The following is an 18,924-nucleotide window of genomic DNA, read 5'->3' as shown; positions in this document are numbered from 1 at the left end:
TTTGCTGGAGTTCTGCAACATAGATTTATTCATCATGAAACCACATCCATTGTAAGAATGTTATTATCCACAGCCACGCAACAGAATTTGTGTTGCATAGTTTTGAAGGAGTGGTGCCGTGCAACATTTGATGAATATCTCTAACGGCGTGCTTGGGCACGTCTCCTGCCTTCTTTGTCTTCATGCACTGCTCAACGCACTTCGTTGGGTCACAAGTGCCTGGGATTTGAAGGGCTCTCCATTCTTATCACCACGATGGTTCAGGTGCTGTGCTGAACCTTCATTTAATGAGAATGCAGGACAAGGACAGCAGCAGCCAGCCTTGTGGAATTAAAGATGTGCATCATTTTCAAGGTACACATGACACGCTGCGCTCTTGCGTCCATTTGCGTGAACATTTCAACATACCAATGTGCCGTGCATGGCTAACTCGTGTCAAAAACATACTAAGTGAATGATGCAAATGAATAATTCTTTTTTTACAAATATCTTTTTTGTAGTTTGACTGGAGACGTTCCCAGAAATTAAATCAACCGCGGTTACTTTTTTCTGTTCCAGATGAGAGAACAGCAATGCGGAAGAGAACCTTCAGCAGGTGGATGAATGTTTTTCTGCAGCGAGTAAGGCACAAGAACATTGGCTTGCATACTCGAACTGTTCCCTTAACACTACAGTCCTAACGGCGGAGTTTTTTTTTTTTAAATTAATTGCAGTGTGAGCCTCCCTTCAAAGTGCATGACCTGTTCATAGACATCCAAGATGGACGGATACTTATGGCGGTACTGGAAGAGCTGTCTGGGTGTAAACTAGTAAGGATCCAGCTTCATGTTGAATGTTCTATTATTATTAATAATATTATAAATATTGTGTTCTTTGTGTAATTTTTGCTATGATTGGCTGGCAGCCAGTCCTGGTTTATCTCGCCTCTTAGGTCAGCTGGGATTGTCTCCAGTTTACCTAAATGGTATAGAAAATAGAGGTTGATGTTCCTGGTTTAAAATCCCTTTCAAACCCGTCATTCCAAAATATTTAACTGTCTAAAAATGTAATTTGTTACAGGTTTACAGGCTTAGATCATCACCTCACCGTATGTTAAACCTGAGCAACATCTCCAAGGCCCTTGCTTTCCTGGATGAAAGACATGTAAGATTGCCTGCTTTTTTTTTTTTTTTTTTTAGTTATAAGAGTTATATTTCTGCTTGTTGCATTACTTACACTCCATGTTGACACTCAGGTGAAACTGCTTGGCATTGATGCTTCCGGTATTGTTGATGGCGTCCCCTCAGTGGTTCTTAATCTTATTTGGACTATCATACTGCATTTCCAGGTAAGTCTTGTAGCTCGTTGTGAGAAAGCAAAGAAACTCACACGCAATCTGCTAATTCAGGTTAAACGGTTGACGGCAGGACTCCAAAAGCATTCAAGCCGATCTTCGGTGTCAGTGAGCAGTTACCCCTCATCTGGTGAAGTTTTGTTAGATGATGGAGACAACTACTGCAGCAACACCCTGCCAAGCAAATGCAGAAAGGCTTTTAAAGATCGAAATCACAACAGAAAAGCAATTAAATCTCTCCTGCTGTGGGTACAAAGATGCACCTCAAAGTGAGTTGGAAAACAATATTCATCTTTAACTTTCAAGACAGGCACTCATTTGGAAATTTGTCATTTGTACATTGACAGGTTTGGTGTAGAGGTGCATGATTTTGGGAAGAGTTGGAGAAGCGGATTAGCATTCTTAGCATTGATTAAGTCCATAAACCCAACTTTGGTGAACCTGAAGGAGAGTCTGTCCATGGAGCCAAGAGAATGCTTTGAACAGGCTTTTAAAATAGCCCATCATTATTTAGATATACCAACTTTACTTGACCCGCAAGGTAAAAGAGCATCTGAAATCAATATGTAAAATAGCTAAGCTTCAAGTGGGTGACCAGACAAAAAGATTTCAAAATCTTTCGGTCCAGTTTGTTGAGTTGTTGACTTGTTAGAGGCCAGCAGTGTATTAACGTTAAATCTCCTTCTTTCCATAGATATGGCATGCATATCGCCAGATGAGCAATCCATCATCACCTATGTGTCCATGTTCATGGGGCATTATTCGCTCATTGATGAGGTTTGTATCTGGCTAAAATATATCAAATAAAGATGAAAACAGAAGCATGAAAAATGTATGTTTCTGGTAACGTGAAGGATCAGCCGACCTGGCACCACACATCTGTCGTAATTTGTCAGACTTTTTGCATCATTCTGCTCTGTGTTCCTGTCAGGAAGCTGATTGGTGGGAGTGTCCTTCGGCGCCGCACCTGTTCTGCATTACAATCAAGGACTTTAAAAGGACAGCGGCGTCGAAGGCTCGTTAGATTATTCTACCTTGCTTGCTATCATAGCGCCAAGTGTGTTTTTATTGACCCATCTTGTTCTTGCATCCTAGTATTCCCGTTTGCGTGCTTTTTGTCGGGTATTGAATTTGTGTTAGTTTGTTCAAACGGCATTTTTGTTTATTTTCTTATTGGAGCTTCCCTGATCCCGTTGTGACAGGTGATTTCGCGTTAGTCGATTTCCTTGTCTTATTTGCAAGCGTCTTTTGTTCTCCCGAGTTTTTCCAGGCAGCTTGCCTGTGATTTTATTTGTACTTTAGTCGGTAGTAATTGTTTTCTTTTTCTGGAAATACATTTTTGTTACATATTTCTCTTTGTCTGGATTTTGTGGGATCCAATCATTTCCGGTTCCAACGGAACCTTACACATTTACATCTTGCATTTTGAAGAATGCTCTTTTGTGGTCCCTCATCCCAACTCCATTGGACACCTTTTGGGTCAACAATGAGAAATAAACAACCCGTACGACAAAATCTTGAAGATAGTCCCGCTAGAGGAGGGGAAGTTTTTATAGCTGCTTAGGACCAACAACATTTTTTGTTGGTGTAAAGGCCTCGTGTTCTAATACTTTTGTCCATATAGTTTATGTTTTAGTAGCGTCACATAACATTCTACATTGAATTTTATATTACAGGATCAAACTTCACATATAGAGGATATCATTCCTGAGATTCCAAATTTTGGATCACTTGAGTCAGCGACCTTTGGCAGGACCAAGGATCCTTCAGCCCAAGGTTTCTTGGAATATCTCGAGAGGAGTAGTGAGCAGGAACTGTGGAAACGCTGGGCAAAAACGTCTTCAGGAAGCCCTCGCGGTAACTCTTCCAACAGAGAAGCCTCTGACATCCCATCATGTCACGGGTGTAACATCGCAAAACGCCCACCACAGGAAGCCTCGCCAATAATTGGAAAGAATGTCGGATTGACCTTTCAACCCCCGAGTCCGCTAGAGGCAGGAGGTATCAGTCAGGAGATCCGATCATGGATGGAGAAAGGCTCCAAGGATCATGGCTGCAACAAAACACACGTTGATGAGGGTCATTTCTCCATGAGCTCTGAGGAAGGGATTTATAGCTTGTCAACAATGGACTCAGAGGAGGAGGATGACTACAGCTACATCATGGACATGAGCAAAGACGTTTTCCTACCATACACTCAGCTCAGAAAAGGAGTGCCAATAGTTGACGAGGAAACAGTCAAAGGAATGATCCTGAATGGAGAAAAGTCAGACCATTCGAAAGCCTCCGACTTCCTGGCGTCCTCGGCTCATGATGTGAAAAGTGAAGTGGGGGGAGCTGTTACAGGGCAGAATAATGCTGATACGGATTACTGTGAAGAAGAAAAGGAGAAACCTCAGATGGGAAACCCGAAATTGAAAAATGACACAGGCGGAGGACTTGAAAGCTCCCATTTCAGGTACTAAATTATTTTTGAGTCAATCAGGGCTCCGAGTGGTTCAGCTTCCTACCACATCCCAAAAACGTACACGTTAGATTAATGAAGACTCTAAATTGCCGATACTTGTAGGATCCATCCATCCATCCATCCATCATCCAATCTAATAGCAAGCAAGCTGTCCACATTGAGCCCCAATCCCTGTGACTAAAATCAGTGGTGTTACCCACAGAGCCATCCAGGCGCCACCAACATTTTTTAAGAATGCTACATTAAATTGACTTCAACTTCACCACACAAAAATGGCAACAAACTTCACCTCTACAGCATACCAAAATCCAAGCTGCAGGGTCAAACCTAATGAACTCATTCACTGCCAGACATTTTCAGACCCTCTTTTACCCTAGCATTTGAAAAAAATAGGAAAAAAACAGATATAAATAAGTTCCTGGAACTGAATGTCTGGACTGTGAAAAGACAAATAAATACGTCAATGGCAGTGAATGAGTTAACCCAACCTCGAGTAAAGGCCCTGATAGACCAAAAAGACGGTGGCCAACAGTGACAGACGATTACCCACTGTGGCGTCCGGCCGGCTGTCGTCACGCTGGAGAAACACACCGCAATGACAGACAGCGACCCTGACCAATAAAGTACCTTCTGCGCATGCATAAGATGTAATACCCTTCCATACCTTCGGCGGCGGTAGTCACCATTTCTCATGGATAGAAAACTCCAACCGGAAAGCTGTTGGCCGGGGGCGGATTATAAAAACGTAAACAATGCATTCAGCTATATTCTTCGCTCATGATGAACTCCCACGCGAAGTAAACCATCACGTTCTTGACACGGTATTGTGAAATACTTACATTGACAACCCTCGCTCTTGTACTTGTAAGAACATTAAGGCAGCGGAGGCGTGCTCATTGTTTTTCCGCATTTGTCACTTCCCGTTGGTGCTCCGCGCGCTGATTTGCTAGCTAACAGCCAATCAGAGTGACCAAATGTCACAACTGGCGACCCCGATTCAACATACGTAAAACCCCCCCAAGACGCTTACAGACCGTTTACGACACTCCGACGGTGGCCGCGACACCAAACAGACGGCGCATTCAGACGCCGCCACGCTTCACGACCTCCGACGTCGGTTTGGTCTGTCAGGGCCTTAAAAGTAACCCAATCTACTCAACATCCACAGCTACCCTAGCTAGTGGGTTAGGAGAATAACCCAGCATTTTTTGCTGCAGAACAATGACAATATCAAAAATATATTGGTACATTAAATTAGTTTATATTCCTACATTTGTTTTCATTATCTCTGTCTAGTTTCTATTTCTAAGCCTGATTCTAATTCGTGGATGTTTCTCCAACAGCAAGAGGGGATTCTTTCTCCAATTTCCTGCTCTCTCTTGTGACATAAGCCCATTAGAGGTGGAAATGCTCCTGTTGCTGTGGATCCTGCTCTACTGCTGCCTCATCGTGCCTCAAATGAGCCTTTGAATTACCCGGCGGTATATTAAACCTTATTAAAATGCACCGTTTCCACGGGCCAAATTAGGCGTTTGACGCTGGGGATGGCTCTTCAGTATCCGTGTCACACCCTCAAGACAACATTTAATGACTCTGTTTGGCCATCTCACCGCCAACAGATGCTAAACATCACACAGCTATCCTCATAATTACTCAGATTTGCTTGCTCTGATAAGCAGCCCTTGCACTATACAAACTGTATATATAGTTTTTGAAGTATTGCGTAATGTCAAGAGGCACTACTGGATCGCGGTGAGCACGTCTTCCTCCCTGTTGAAGGTTAGCAGTTGGATTCCAGATGTGACCTTTTGGTGTCGAATTTGTATGTTCTCCCTGTCCTTATGCGTGTTTTATCCAGGTGGTCAGGCATGCATGTCAATTAAACTGAAGACCTTTAATTGTCCATACTAGTTCGAAGGTGAATGGTTGTCGTCTACATCTGATTGGCTGGTGACCAGGCCAGTGTACACGATAGGACAGGATACACGGTACAAAATGAATGACTTGATTTTTGCTTATTGCATGCCCAGCTGTTGTTGTCTTCTCTTCTAATTTTGCCATCACTCTTGTTATTTTCACTCTTCCCACCTGGTGGCACTACAACATCAAATACACAGTCAACCTGTCTGCTGAGAATCCCATTTTACCTGCGGTATAATTATGAACCGCACTGACATGATGAGATTGATCTAATCATACTTAATGAGCACTTTGATATTTCATGCTCCGGCTTTTCCCCCTGTTAAGACACCATATGATCAATTATTGAACTCCTTATAGCCTACTTATGATTTAAAAGGTCATTGACCCAGAATGTTTTTTTTTTTTTCACCACTGTTCCTTTTACTACTGTATGACATTTAGGCGCACTAGTCGAAAACTGAGTGCATGCTAGTTGAATGAGTAGGGTGCACTAATAGAACATCTTCACGTTACTATAGTGAGGCAAATTTGTGCAGTACTTGACGTCTGTGCGCTACTAGTAGCGAAGTGCTGAATGTTAACAAATGTTCATATACTAGTAGACAATTCAGTGCACTAGTAGGATATTGAACTGCTTAAACACTTGTAGACTTATACTTACAAGGGTTTGCTGCGAACACAAAGAATGTGAAGTAAAATTGTATCCGTTACATAAGCGTTCAAAATCCATGTTGACCATTTCAAAGGGGATGTGGGTTTGCCACATCCTAACTGTCTCACACACACATGCGCGCACGTATCCACACACATACACACACGCACAGCGAGGGAGTTTTCTACGAAACGAATAAAGCAGACTGCCATTGTTTGCTTGGAACTCAGCCCGTGGGTCAAAAGCTCATGCCGAGAGATCAATAGACTTTCAGCACCACCCACTCACAGAGCAAAGAGAGCAACACTTCACCAAAACCGGAGGTTGGCCTGTTTTGTCTGAAATCAACTGGTAGCGCCTCCGAATGAGACCGAGTCTGTGAGGAAAAGTAGTCACTACGTCTTTTATGTATGGTTTAACATTCATGCCGTGCCTCAACGCCAAGAAAGTCTTGAAATGTCCTGTGAGAGACCTAAGTTGGTCTTCAGATACGCCACAGTAGTGAATGCATCCATCCATCCATTTTATTCAGCACTTCTCCTCATGAGGGCTGCGGGTGAGCTGGAGCCTATCAGCTGTTTTTTTGGGCAAGATGCGTTGTTCACACGGGACTGATCACCATCCAATCACAGAGATGAGCGATGTCATTGTGAAATAAAAAAAAATAAATAAAAGGTGTTTGTTTTTGCCGACTCATCCTTAACTTTCTGCGTCGTGTTGGGGCAGTTGAGCCCTGTCCCCCAAACTGCAAAATAACAGCTGATTGAACGGAACTGGAAATTGCCAAGAATACAAGATACTTTGGAAAAATTGTATAGTATATCTGTACACTAGTTTTAAATTGGTAGACATACAATGTATATGAAATCTTTATCCTCTTTATCCACTGGTTAGCACATGTCATGTTTGGGCTTTTTTAGTTTTGTTTTCTCGGTATTTCTGCGTCTGTCTCATCAATGATTGTGTGCACCTGTGTGCATTGCCAATCAGCACCCTCCTACCTGGTGTGTCTCCTCCAGGTGTTTCTCGTTGTCTCGTCAGTATGCCTGTATTTAAGTTCCTGGTTTTCTTTCAGTTCTTTTTGGATGGTTGTCACTGTCATGTAGTTTTGGTTCCTCCAGTGTTGTGTTTTGTTTCGTAGTGTTTCCTTGTTATTTTGGATTTATCAGGACCTTGTTTAAGCTGTTTTTTTGTTAGTAAATATTTGGTTCAGTACACCGTGCATTTGTGTCCGACCTCTAGCATGCATTCATGTCACCACATCTGCATCTTAGTCGAGAGATCCTTGGTTTGAATCTCTGCTCACGTCCACCTACTGAAGTCAGCATCTTCATTCCGTGTTTGTGTAGGTTTTCTCTACTTTCCAACATGCCAGCAACACCCCCCTTTACACTGTAAAAAACAAAACACACACAACTTCGTTTTGGGGGGCTAAATAAGTACGTTCAGTTGGAATAACTTTAAAATATGAATTATTGACTGTTATGGTAACAATGTTAGCACAGAGCAAGCAAGTTAATTGCTCCAAAACAATTTGCTCAGTTGTTGTTTTTACTTCTATCTTTAACTTTGGGGACTAAACAAGGGACCATTCGTTCTGTAAACCCTTAATGTCTTTGAAAACTCGTTTTCTCAAAAGCAAAACTTAAAACATTTAGCTGAATAGCCCAACTTATTTTATCAAAGATGACATTGCCGCGATACTTTGAGTTCACCCAACTTTATTTTTTTTCTTTTTTACAGAAAATGTGTATTGAAGACCTCAAGTTATATATTAGCATGTTAGCATTGTCATCTCATTTTCATTGATCTCAAATGATCTCCTTTTAAAAATGCCACTTAAATCCCAGTGACAACCTCCAGCTTGCAGCAAGGACCAGTGTCGAAGTTGAAATTGTCCTCAGGTACAACTCATGTGAGTGATGCAACTGATCTTTTCAGAATGCCACCCTCAAAGCCAAGCTCCAGACCCTTGAGGACTCACTCATGAGGCTGCATGAGTGTGTTCAATTTTAAAGTATTCCCCCCCTCCCCCTGTTCCTTCTTTCTGGGCCACGCATTGAAGAAGCTGTTTTGAAGGGCTGTTGATTAAAAAGCGGGGCGGATGCCCAAGAGAAGCAATTATTTAACAGCTTGCTTAAATAATATACATTTCTTACTTACTGCTTATGTCTTGTAATGGAGCCTTGCTAATGGGTCTGTTTATGCCTTTATTTTCTGTTTCAATAGCCAACATAATTAAGGTAACACAAATTAAATTTTTCATTTTACTTCATCAAATGATGAGGCCTGGACTAAATTAAAATTGAATTTGACAATATTTTACTCCAGTGGTCCTGTCCATTTTCTTTGACATGTTAAATCCAGGAGCCGTAGGCATATGAGAATTCGGTTCATCGCGCATATTTATTGCAATTTATTGCAATTTATTAGTGGCGATCAGGTAAGCTATGGCCAATTGAAAGAAATAGCTCATTATGCGCAGTACTTTGGGCATGTACTGTATGTACAGTGCGCCACATGCGATTGAGTGTGTCCACAATGCGGAGTTCATGTCCTCTGGAGAGGCCATGCGGTACATTCCATCGATCCATCCCATGGAGCGCCCTCCGGCTTGTTCCCCGCACCTCCGCTTGCATTCTGTGCTTTCATAGCATGATAAATGACGCCGAGTAGATTTCAAGTCGCCGCTAATTACGGCTCTCTCCGTCAGCGAGCCAAGACAAGCAGTCAGTGTTGCTCGCATTCATTAACACACTGATTGCTGTTTTCACAAGGAGGCAGCGCTCGCTTGCCATGGTTGCAACATTCGATCGTTTACAAAGCCTCCCGAGCTATGAGGCACTATCACCCGTTTTTTTTTTTTAACCTGTCAGTCTGATGTTGAGACTTATCAAAAGGTCCCTCATTTTTGTCATCCAAACACACTTGAGTGGACTATAAAATTATAAGTTATAAGTTCACTTTCATCAATTATTGACACATGAATTGCATCCAGTACCGATTCTGGTAACAGATCATCCATCCATTTAATTTCTTTATGAGCTGGAGTCTATCCCATTTGGCTTGAGAGGCAGGGTGCACCCTGGACTGGTTGCCAGACAATTGCAGGGCACAACAAACAACCATTTAAACTCACATTTAGGCTTATGGGAAAATTAGAGTTTAATGTTTCGAGGATGCGGGTTTCCAGTTTTCACCATTGATTTAATGGAATAATATTTTTATATAGCCCTTTTAAAAAGAGTTTTAAAAATGAATTGACCCAACAGAGAAACATACATAAAACAAAATAAGACAAAATCACAAACACAATATCCAAACAGCTATGCAGGACATAAATAAATATTAAATAAAATATTTCTTTCAATAATTGCCCAGAGCTGCCAAAATGCCTAGCTCTGTTAATTAGAACGCCTTGTTTCAACTTTAAGTATGTTTTTAAAAAATTGTCACTTTTTGTGTATGATAATTTGGCCTACTGATTTGCTTGGGTAAAAAGAAGTTTAGCATTTCACAGAAATTTCTTAATCCAGTGAGTCTTTGCTGTTTTGGTTGCAATAAGCCAAAAACATGTGATACCTAGATAGGAGCAGCCAGACATAATGGAAATCTTTATCATCTTCACATACTGGGTGAAAAAGTAAACAAACACAAATTGACGCTTACACAAGCTGACCTTACTGGTGGATAGTTTGGACCTCCAGTCAAACCTCTGAAGAATGTATATCGTATTGCCAAATTAAGGAAGTTCTTAGCTTTTATTTATTTAAATTGAAATTTCAAGTGAACATTGAATAAGAAAAAAATATATATACATTTTTTAAATGTCATCTTTCTGTCACACAGCAGGTGGTGGATTTCTACTTCGGAATGAATTAAAAGTATGAGATGATTAACATAGCATCCAAATATCGGATACAATTTGTTTCCAAAAAGTGCCGCAGGATTTTTACCCATTTTTTGCACGTTGACTGTGTTACATCAGTGAGGATGGTCCAGACAGATAACGTATCTCCTTGCTAGGACAGAAGCAGGTCTGCTGGTTAATCTTTACCCAACGTGACTATCGGGGGAGGTGTATAAAAAGGAGAAAATTCTGCTGCTCTGCCCGCAGCAAAGAGGACATTTAAAGGTAAGAGATGGTGAGGGGAATCTCATTAGACTTGATTAAATGCATGTAGTGGTTGATTTTAAATACATATGAAATATTTAAGACTGCATTAATATGTGTATGTTGGTGAAATTTAGGGATATCACAATTAGATTTGTTTTGTGACTGTGTCTTTATATCGCAAAATCTCGACTCTATGCTTTGGTTACATACTTGTAAATAATGCAGTGGGATGTGCCTCAGAACTCTTCCCAAGACTCTGCATGAATTGTGTATAATGAAAACTTTTGGTTATGATTGTCTTACCTTCCCTTTTTATCATTCTACCATCCACTTTGCCACAACCGCTGGCTCCGACAAAAATAACCCCTCAAAAAAGAATCGTTGTGGATTTCATTCTTGAGATGTTCCTTTAATCCAAGCCTCATGAGATTAACTGATTCCTTCTGTGTGTTGGTTGACTTTGTTTGCTGTAAAAAAAAATCCAACTCTTAATTAAATAGAATTTTCACCCTAATCCAATAAAAGGTGATTATTTGACATACATATGCAGGAAACAGCATCTCTTCAAAACGAACGCAATCAAATAAAATATCACGTTTTGTATATAATGACGCTATCCTGTTTGCTTATACTGGTGCGCTCGGCTCTAACTTGCCTTTTCTAAATTGTTCCGAACAGGCTGGAAAGATGCACGGTTTCTTTGCAAGCTGCACTCTCGCGGCACTGCTGCTGGCTGCATGCCTGGCTGCCCCCCACGACAGCCACAACCACAACCACGGAGATGACATGAATTGCCACGAGCTGTCCCCTCCCAATGCAGATTTTGGTTTTGCCCTTTATAAAACCTTAAGAGCCAAAACAGGTGCTGCTGAGAACATCTTCTTCTCCCCACTGGGCATCTCCACCGCCCTGTCTTTAATGGCCACAGGGGCACACGGTGAAACCCACAGCCAGCTGTTTTCCACCCTGGGCTACACTGGCAAGGAGCAGGCTAAGATCAATGAAGCGTACAAGCATCTTTTTCATATGTTCGGCCACAATCAGGAGCACCAGCGTCTGGATGTCAGCAATGCAGTCGCTGTAGACGACAGCTTCAGTCCCTCCGACTCCTTCATGAAAACCGCCAAGGAATTCTACTCTGCTGACGTGCTCAAGGTTGACTTCAGCAAATCTCAAGAGGCTGTGGCTGAAATCAACTCATACATAGCCAATAAAACCAATAACATGATTAAAGACCATGTGAAGGATTTGGATGAAGCCATGGCTATGATGCTGATCAACACTGTCTACTTCAAAGGTAGGAGAGCGAAAAGAGAGAGCATGGCAGAAAGTCACTAAGTGTTTCAAAACTTGTCAATGCCCGGTTACAGGAGAGTGGGACAGAACCTTCAACAAATCGCTGACGGGGAAGGCTGACTTCCACGTGGACGAGACTACCAAGGTGGAGGTGGACATGATGAAGAGGACAGGTCGCTACGACATGTATTACGACAATGACAACGGCACCACTATCCTCATGCTGCCTTACAAGAGCAACACCTCCATGATGATCATTCTGCCCGATGAGGGAAAGATGAAGGATGTGGAAGGCTACATCAGCAAGGAATACATTAAGCACTGGCACGACTCGATTTATAGACAGTAAGAATGACAACTAATTCACCCAAACATTTCTTAGACTGTAATGACTAACTCGTTCATGATATGACTTTATTTATGTATTTATTTTTCAGTTTTGGTGCATTGCGCTGATACAACCTCTTGTTGATGTGTTTCAGATCCGTGTCCGTGTTCCTGCCCAAATTTTCCATTTCTGCTAAAGCTGCATTGGACAGCACACTGAAAGAAATGGGAATAACCGCTGCTTTCGAAAACACTGCCGATTTCTCCGGAATTTCCGACGATGTCAAGCTTAAGCTGTCGAAGGTAGATTTAACAGAACATAAAGCTATTTCTGGGGAAGGAAACAGTTTGGCATAGACATGTTGTATAAGAGTTAAGGGTCCAGGGTTTTAAGGAGACCATTCTTGTAAAAAGACATTGTGACTCCTAAACAATTTTCTCTCTCTTTAATAACCAACAACTTCTTCCACAGGCATCCCATGAGGCTGTTCTGAACGTTGATGAAACAGGAACCGAGGCAGTATCCGCCACTACCCTGGAGGTTATGCCGATGAGTATGCCAATGAGGATTCAAATGGATAGACCTTTCTTGGTCTTGATAGTGGAGGATTCCACCCGCAGCATACTTTTCATGGGCAAGATCTCAAACCCCACAGCCGAGTAAATAAAGGAGTGTAATTTGACTGTTTTTGTGACCTCATAAAATCCTGTACTGTCCTTTGACATTTGGTCCTGTGAGGAGATCTAAAAACAAGAGATCCAAGACACTGGATTACACAAATGTGTCTTTCAGTCTTGCCAAAAGGTCAACAGTTACCAGAACCAAGCCAAATGTCTAATTGTCAGAACGCATTGACAATGTGGTATTCAACGGTGGTGTATTACATCACTAAGAACTATCGGCAAAAGAATGAAGAGCAAATGGTGTTTGAGCATTGTACAACCTGATGAAATAAAGATGAGGAACAATGACGTTATTTTGTGGTAATCTTTCAACCTAGACAAGACATTACACGACGACGCGTTGGTTAACAATTGTTTTAATCCGAGATGCTGAGTGAACTTTTCGAGATGATTTTTTTTTTTTTTTTGCGCTGATTGCGAATCTGCAATTTATTAACATCTCTAGCATCTCCCCTTATAAATGACACTGAAATCAAAGTCCAGCATGTGGCAAGAAGTAGTGCAGACCGACACCACTGTATATCCTGCCCTCTCAAAGCCAAGCTGCAGCCTCGAGAGGACTCACGAGTCTGCATGAGTGTTTGCCTCTAAAGTAGAGCTCAGTTTTAAGGCAGCTTGTGTTTTCTGGGACTCACAGAATAGAAGGAGCTGCTTTGGGAGGGATATGATTAAAAAGCAGGGCGAGTACCCAGGAGAGGCAATTATTTAATGGCTTGCTTAAATAACATCCATTTTTACTTGGGTCTTCTAATGGAGCCATGCTAACGGTTCCGTGTATGTCGTCTCCGTTTCAATAGCTCAGAGATATCTCAGCTTCCACTCGAATGTAATTACGGTAACAGAAATTTAATTTGCCTGGAAATTAAATTAAAAATCCAGAGTATTGTGTTTCACTGGTACTGCACAATCCATTTTCGTTTGATGTTAGACAATTGTAGTCTCGGGGAGCAGTATGACAATGTACCCGTTGTGCCAACGCAAGCATATTGCAAAGAATCATTGGTGATCAGTTGGGCTATTGACAACTGGGAGAAATGGCCCATTATGTATGTGCTGCATGCACTGTATGTATTTCGCCACCTGCAACTGTGGCAACGTCGAGTTCATGTCCTCTGGGAAGGCCATGCAGTACAGTATATTGATTCATCCTACGTGTAGTATAGTTAATGTTATTGCGTTATCGCTAGCGCAGAGCAAAATGAGTTGAGAATGATGACAGGCAGAACGAGACAGTGATCCTGTAGCAACAGAAATGTGTTTACGACACTAAACCCAGAATTGCCTCCAGGTAGGAAATGGAAATGAGAAAATGTTCGCAATTACTTTACCTAGTTAAACAAAGGAAATCGTTTTTAGAATACATTATCAATCATTAAGTAAAGAAAACACAACTAAAGGACTGTTTATTGAAGACAACAAAGCATATTATGACAACAATGCAATTTGCGTTAGAGGAAGTCAACCCAAACATATACTTTTTCAAGAATATGTTCTATGCAGGTTCACAAGTTGAAACGTGGCATTCTGATAAATATTGCGTTTGTGAATAAGAGTAAATCCACCCGTTTTTAGCCATCTCAGGAGGCGGCCATTTTGTCACTTCTGTCGACTGAAAATGACATCACAGTTGCTCAGGGCTCAGGTAACGACCAATCACAGCTCACCTGTTTTCTGAAGCTGAGCCATGATTGGTCGTTATCTGAGCCCTGAGCATTTGTGATGTCATTTTTGGTCGACAGAAGTGACAAAATGGCCGCCTCCTGAGATGGCTAAAAACGGGTCGATTTTGCTGCTTAACTCATATTCCCCAAACGCAATATTAATCCGAATGTTTCAACTAGTCGGCCTGGATAGAACATATTCTTGAAAAAAATGTTTTGGATTGACTTAACCTTCAAACCAGCATGAAAGTAGGGCCCTAACTGTTAAATGGGTTATTTTTCCCCAATGTCATTGCTTCATATTAATCACTCCACAAACTCAACTTTAGATACTGTAGGTATTAAACCGAGATCCAGGATGCAAGTAAGTCTGTACAAAATGTTCTGGCATTCGACCGAACAACAGGAAGAGGCATGCTAAAACCACAAAGCGACCGTACAGTTGTGCTTTCAGTGTTTTCATAAACATAAATTATCATTTCAAAATTATGCACCAACATGTTTTTGGGCCCGTGCCACACCGTTCACCACACAGATTAAGGGAATATATTGAGTAGTCCTTGAATTAGCTGGGAACATACAAAGTCATTTGTAAAACATAATCGATTGCTTTGCAGAGGTAGTAGTACTGCGATTCCAATATGCAATGATGTTTTTGTCATTTATGTGGTTCTGTTCCTGCCACATCCGCTTGCGCCTACCTGGAGGGCATACTGAAAAGATATTGACACACTAAGACTGTAGGCTGTGCTGAATTACCTGACGTGTTTCATGTGGTGAGGCTCAAAGTCTCCAAGGCAGGGCTGGTTAAACACGGCTTGTAAAAATATCAATACGCTTCAACAGATGTGCATATTAGATTTGCGCATGGTCGAACAACATCTGAAACACATTTTTCCCCACACATTTGGCGCTTCTCAAATGGCACTGCTGCAACAAACACTTCAGTTAACTTGCGTAAACATGACACGCTGACAAACCCGTTCGCTTTTTTGTCAGCCTGGTATTAGAACATTGACAGCGGTAAGCAACTACGACAAAGTGAAGAAGCAAAGTCAATTTGCAAAAGATGCTCCGGCATCCATCCATATGTGCCCCCCCCCCGGTACCAGACCAGATGTGTTTTCCAATTTTTTTTCCGGGAATTTTTTTCCGCATTTTCCCCCGTCCCTGTAGGGAACACATAATATATTTTTATCAGTCTTTCCTGAAGACTTTTTGGGGTCTGTAATTTGTTGTTTGTTGTGTTGTGTTGTCTTGTGTTGTGTTACCCCATGACATATACTTGGCCCCCACATGGTCCCCTCAAGGAAAAAAAATCCTAGCTCTGCTCTGCCAATGGTTTGGGCGCAATGTACCTGTTCTCCTTACTTTTGTTCAGTCACAACTACCTATTTAGTATGCATAGAATAGTATTCAGATTAAATGTTATTCATATATAGCTGTCACTCCACTGCTGCTAGTTAGTATTGCAAGTGTTTATTTGCTTTACCTGCTTGTATATAGAATGTTTATTGAAATATACAGTTTACACCAATGTAAAAAAAACCAAACTATATATATATATATATATATATATATATATATATATATATATATATATACTATATAAAATGTACATTAATACATTTTTTATTCTTTTATATTATTTTTCATCACGCTCCTACTGTTAACTGTTGCGGTAAAACCTGAATTTCTAAAGGCCTATTCAATTCTTGCTGCTATTCTATTTTACTCTATTTTATTTTACCGGCGATCTGGGGTTGAAACGGCAATGTCACAGACACATTTGTCCTATCAAGACACTGTCCCATCAGCGTTATTTTGGAGCGGCTATTTAAAATGCTTACGTGTTGCTATGTAAGGCCTACAAGAGATGACACGTTGATATTTAGCCAGTTGGGTAAAATGATGAATCGAGAACAGTCTGATGACTAACAAAGCTTATCCATCACAAATAATACAAATGTCAGACTGCAAATGAGTTAATCAGTCTTTCAGCATGACACATTTATTACCATCACTCAATTGAACTTGTCGAGGTCCCCAAAGGTCCATTGTGTTTATATTGCATTCTGTTGACTCTTATTAAAACTTTGACGCCTGCTTTAAACCCCTAATGTGACTAGCAAATCACACTCCATATCTTTTTCTGCAATTACATGTTAATTGCTCGAAGCTTTAATGTGTACGATATATATTTTTTTATCAGACACGTCAGGATTACAATTGCCGAGAGGAAATTAAAATTCGCAATAACATCTCATCATTGCCCAGCCCCTTTTTTCTTGGCGAGACATTTAGATTCACGTTCATGTCAGATGAAGAGTTGTGCATAAAAACTTAATACCCTCTTGTTTTAGTCTGATCCTTGTTTAAGATCTTTTTTCCCAGCACTGATGTCATTCCTCCCACATAATCAGCTTTTGGGATAACGTCAAGATCCAGAGAGAAAATGTAATCTGCTTATAAACAAGTGTACAATAACAGCAATTGGTCTCAGTGATCCAGTTTAAGATTTCTAAATTAGCCCCAAGAACCCCATGAGCACAGCAAACTGCTGCTTTTGGCTTTTTGTTGTGCTATTCCGTGATTTGTCTTTGATCGATTTTTGTTTTGCTCCACATTTATCCCGAGTGAGTTGAGGAGATAGAATTGAGCAATGTACAAATAAGATGATGATGAGCTACAGAAAAACTACTGTGAGCAACAAAGTTTTCCTCTGGGTTAACTCATGCTGCGGTGCAGTGAGACATTGAATACAAAGATAGATAGATTTGGGCTTTTTTGTTTTGTTTTGTTTTCTCAGTATTTCTGTGTTTGTCTCATCAATGATTGTGTCCACCTGTGTGCATTGCCAATCAGCTCCCTCCTACCTGGTGTGTCTCCTCCAGGTGTTTCTCGTTGTCTCGTCAGTATGCCTGTATTTAAGTTCCTAGTTTTTGTTCAGTCCTTGTCGGATGGTTGTCGTTGTCATGTTGTTTTGTTTCCCAGTGTTTCTTTTTTACTGTGAGTTTTGGATTTCTCAGGATCTTGTTTATGCTGTTTTTTTTGTTTTTTTTTTTGTTAATATTTTCTTCCATACGCCATGCTTCTCCTTCCTCCCTGCATTTGGGTCCTCTATTCGCAAACCATGACAATGGATTTGCGTGGGGAAAGAAAAAGGCTTTTGTGTTGCTACAACTATAAGCAGGAGACTCAATGCAGAATATATTTTATGATCTGGCTGCAAGGTAAAATTTGTTGATGGAATATCTCTGCTGTTCTGGTAAACGGCGTCATTTTAATTCCCAAAAATACAGCGGCATTTGAAATGTATCAAGAGGTTTCATTGTCTATTTTTTTTTTTTAAGTTACTGTCATATTTTTTCACTCCCTTTCAAGTAGTGTTTACTTAAAGCGTGCATAGGCGCTGCATCACCTACTTATTATTTAGGTTAAACTTCCCTGGAACGCCACGGTACTCTCGACTGTCTAATATGTTTCACAAAAAAGAATCCTCTCCCAATTGCAGCGTTATAAATCACAAACCCCTCTAAAAGATATGAGTCTTGACAAGAAAAATAAAATTGTAGCTATCCAGCAGACCCAGTCACATCGATCAACAGAATAACTCAGACCCCCCCCCCCCCCCCACGCTGCATTTCCTGCACAAAACCTGCATTTCAAGTCATGCCGATCAGGTTTACCACCCTATCCTGTGATTCGGATCCCGGCAAAGGTTTCATCTCTACTTCCTCCGATAAAATGGAATAATATCTCGGACACGTCTGCCATCGGTCAAGATCAAAGCCATAAAAGTAGCATGAGGAAACGTTTCAAGGTAGCTTCAGAATTGTTCTTATTCAATTTCTTCATCTCTCCTGTGCAGCTCGAGCGGCATTAAACTGTTATAGTTGGGACATCCGGTGGTTAGGGAATACCTATTTCCCAGTTATCATTTTAATCACTACGACTGATTTTTTTTTTTAATTTTGGTATTTTTAAGGCTTCTGTGGTCACTGACAGTAGCGGTTCAATCTGCTGACATCCACGCAGGCAAATGTGAGTTCGATTCCCACCGAATGTGAGTGTGACTGTTTTTAATTCTGTATGTGCCCTGTGACTGACAGGTGACCCGTTAAGCACGGGCAGCAGTGGGTGATCGAAGGTCGAAGGGATTCAAAATTAAATTTTGGCCTTGGTGCTTACCTGCAGAGATTTCTCTAGCTTCTCTGAATAATATAATATTGTGAGATCTCTAAATTCCTTGAAATTGTACAATGGGAAACATTCTTCTTAAACCGAGAAAGTACTTGTTCACAAAGTGGTGAACTTAACCCCAGCCTTGCTTGTGAACCGCTGAGTCTTTTGGTGATTCTCCTTTTATATTCATTCATGACACTCATCTGTTTCCATTGAACCTGTTCATCTGGGGAAGCGTTAAAAAAGGTGTTTTTTTTTAGAATTTCTGAACTTCCCGAG

The 18,924-nt window shown here is 41.0% G+C and overlaps 2 protein-coding genes across 5 annotated transcripts; both read left to right on the top strand.

Moving 5' to 3' along the window:
• The first annotated feature begins 171 nt into the window (after window positions 1–171).
• On the top strand, window positions 172–5,703 carry clmnb (calmin b). 4 transcript variants are annotated; one of them, XM_086018935.1, is made up of 10 exons: window positions 172–354; window positions 501–620; window positions 714–809; window positions 1,060–1,143; window positions 1,235–1,327; window positions 1,388–1,602; window positions 1,681–1,874; window positions 2,028–2,110; window positions 3,010–3,791; window positions 5,144–5,703. In XM_086018935.1, exons 1-10 carry the CDS (start codon window positions 337–339, stop codon window positions 5,268–5,270), a joined length of 1,812 nt encoding a protein of 603 aa, XP_085875061.1. In that variant the 5' UTR covers window positions 172–336; the 3' UTR covers window positions 5,271–5,703. The 4 variants fall into 4 exon arrangements, with proteins under 4 accessions (XP_085875061.1, XP_085875058.1, XP_085875060.1 ...); XM_086018932.1 differs by having other exon boundaries at window positions 1,235–1,602; XM_086018934.1 differs by having other exon boundaries at window positions 177–354; window positions 559–620; window positions 1,235–1,602.
• Window positions 5,704–10,406: 4,703 nt separating this feature from the next.
• On the top strand, window positions 10,407–13,092 carry LOC147127943 (alpha-1-antitrypsin homolog). The gene is made up of 5 exons (XM_086018937.1): window positions 10,407–10,510; window positions 11,171–11,789; window positions 11,863–12,133; window positions 12,271–12,418; window positions 12,588–13,092. Exons 2-5 carry the CDS (start codon window positions 11,180–11,182, stop codon window positions 12,777–12,779), a joined length of 1,221 nt encoding a protein of 406 aa, XP_085875063.1. The 5' UTR covers window positions 10,407–10,510; window positions 11,171–11,179; the 3' UTR covers window positions 12,780–13,092.
• Window positions 13,093–18,924: the final 5,832 nt, after the last annotated feature.

This window comes from Filicampus tigris, chromosome 20 (genome assembly GCF_054856515.1).
Source record: "Filicampus tigris isolate MCC_2025a chromosome 20, RoL_Ftig_1.0, whole genome shotgun sequence".
Classification (NCBI taxonomy): Eukaryota; Metazoa; Chordata; class Actinopteri; order Syngnathiformes; family Syngnathidae; genus Filicampus; species Filicampus tigris.
The sequence above is the reverse complement of the archived record's forward strand: the minus strand, read 5'-3'. Positions and strand labels throughout refer to the sequence as shown.

Bases quoted from the DNA above. Each gene is read 5' to 3' on its own strand.
- clmnb (XM_086018932.1), top strand. The intron at 1,875-2,027 runs GTAAAAGAGCAT...TTCTTTCCATAG, and splicing joins AACTTTACTTGACCCGCAAG to ATATGGCATGCATATCGCCA. The intron at 2,111-3,009 runs GTTTGTATCTGG...TTTATATTACAG, and splicing joins ATTATTCGCTCATTGATGAG to GATCAAACTTCACATATAGA.
- LOC147127943 (XM_086018937.1), top strand. From the start codon at position 11,180: ATGCACGGTTTCTTTGCAAGCTGCACTCTCGCGGCACTGCTGCTGGCT. The intron at 12,134-12,270 runs GTAAGAATGACA...GATGTGTTTCAG, and splicing joins CACGACTCGATTTATAGACA to ATCCGTGTCCGTGTTCCTGC. The intron at 12,419-12,587 runs GTAGATTTAACA...CTTCTTCCACAG, and splicing joins TCAAGCTTAAGCTGTCGAAG to GCATCCCATGAGGCTGTTCT.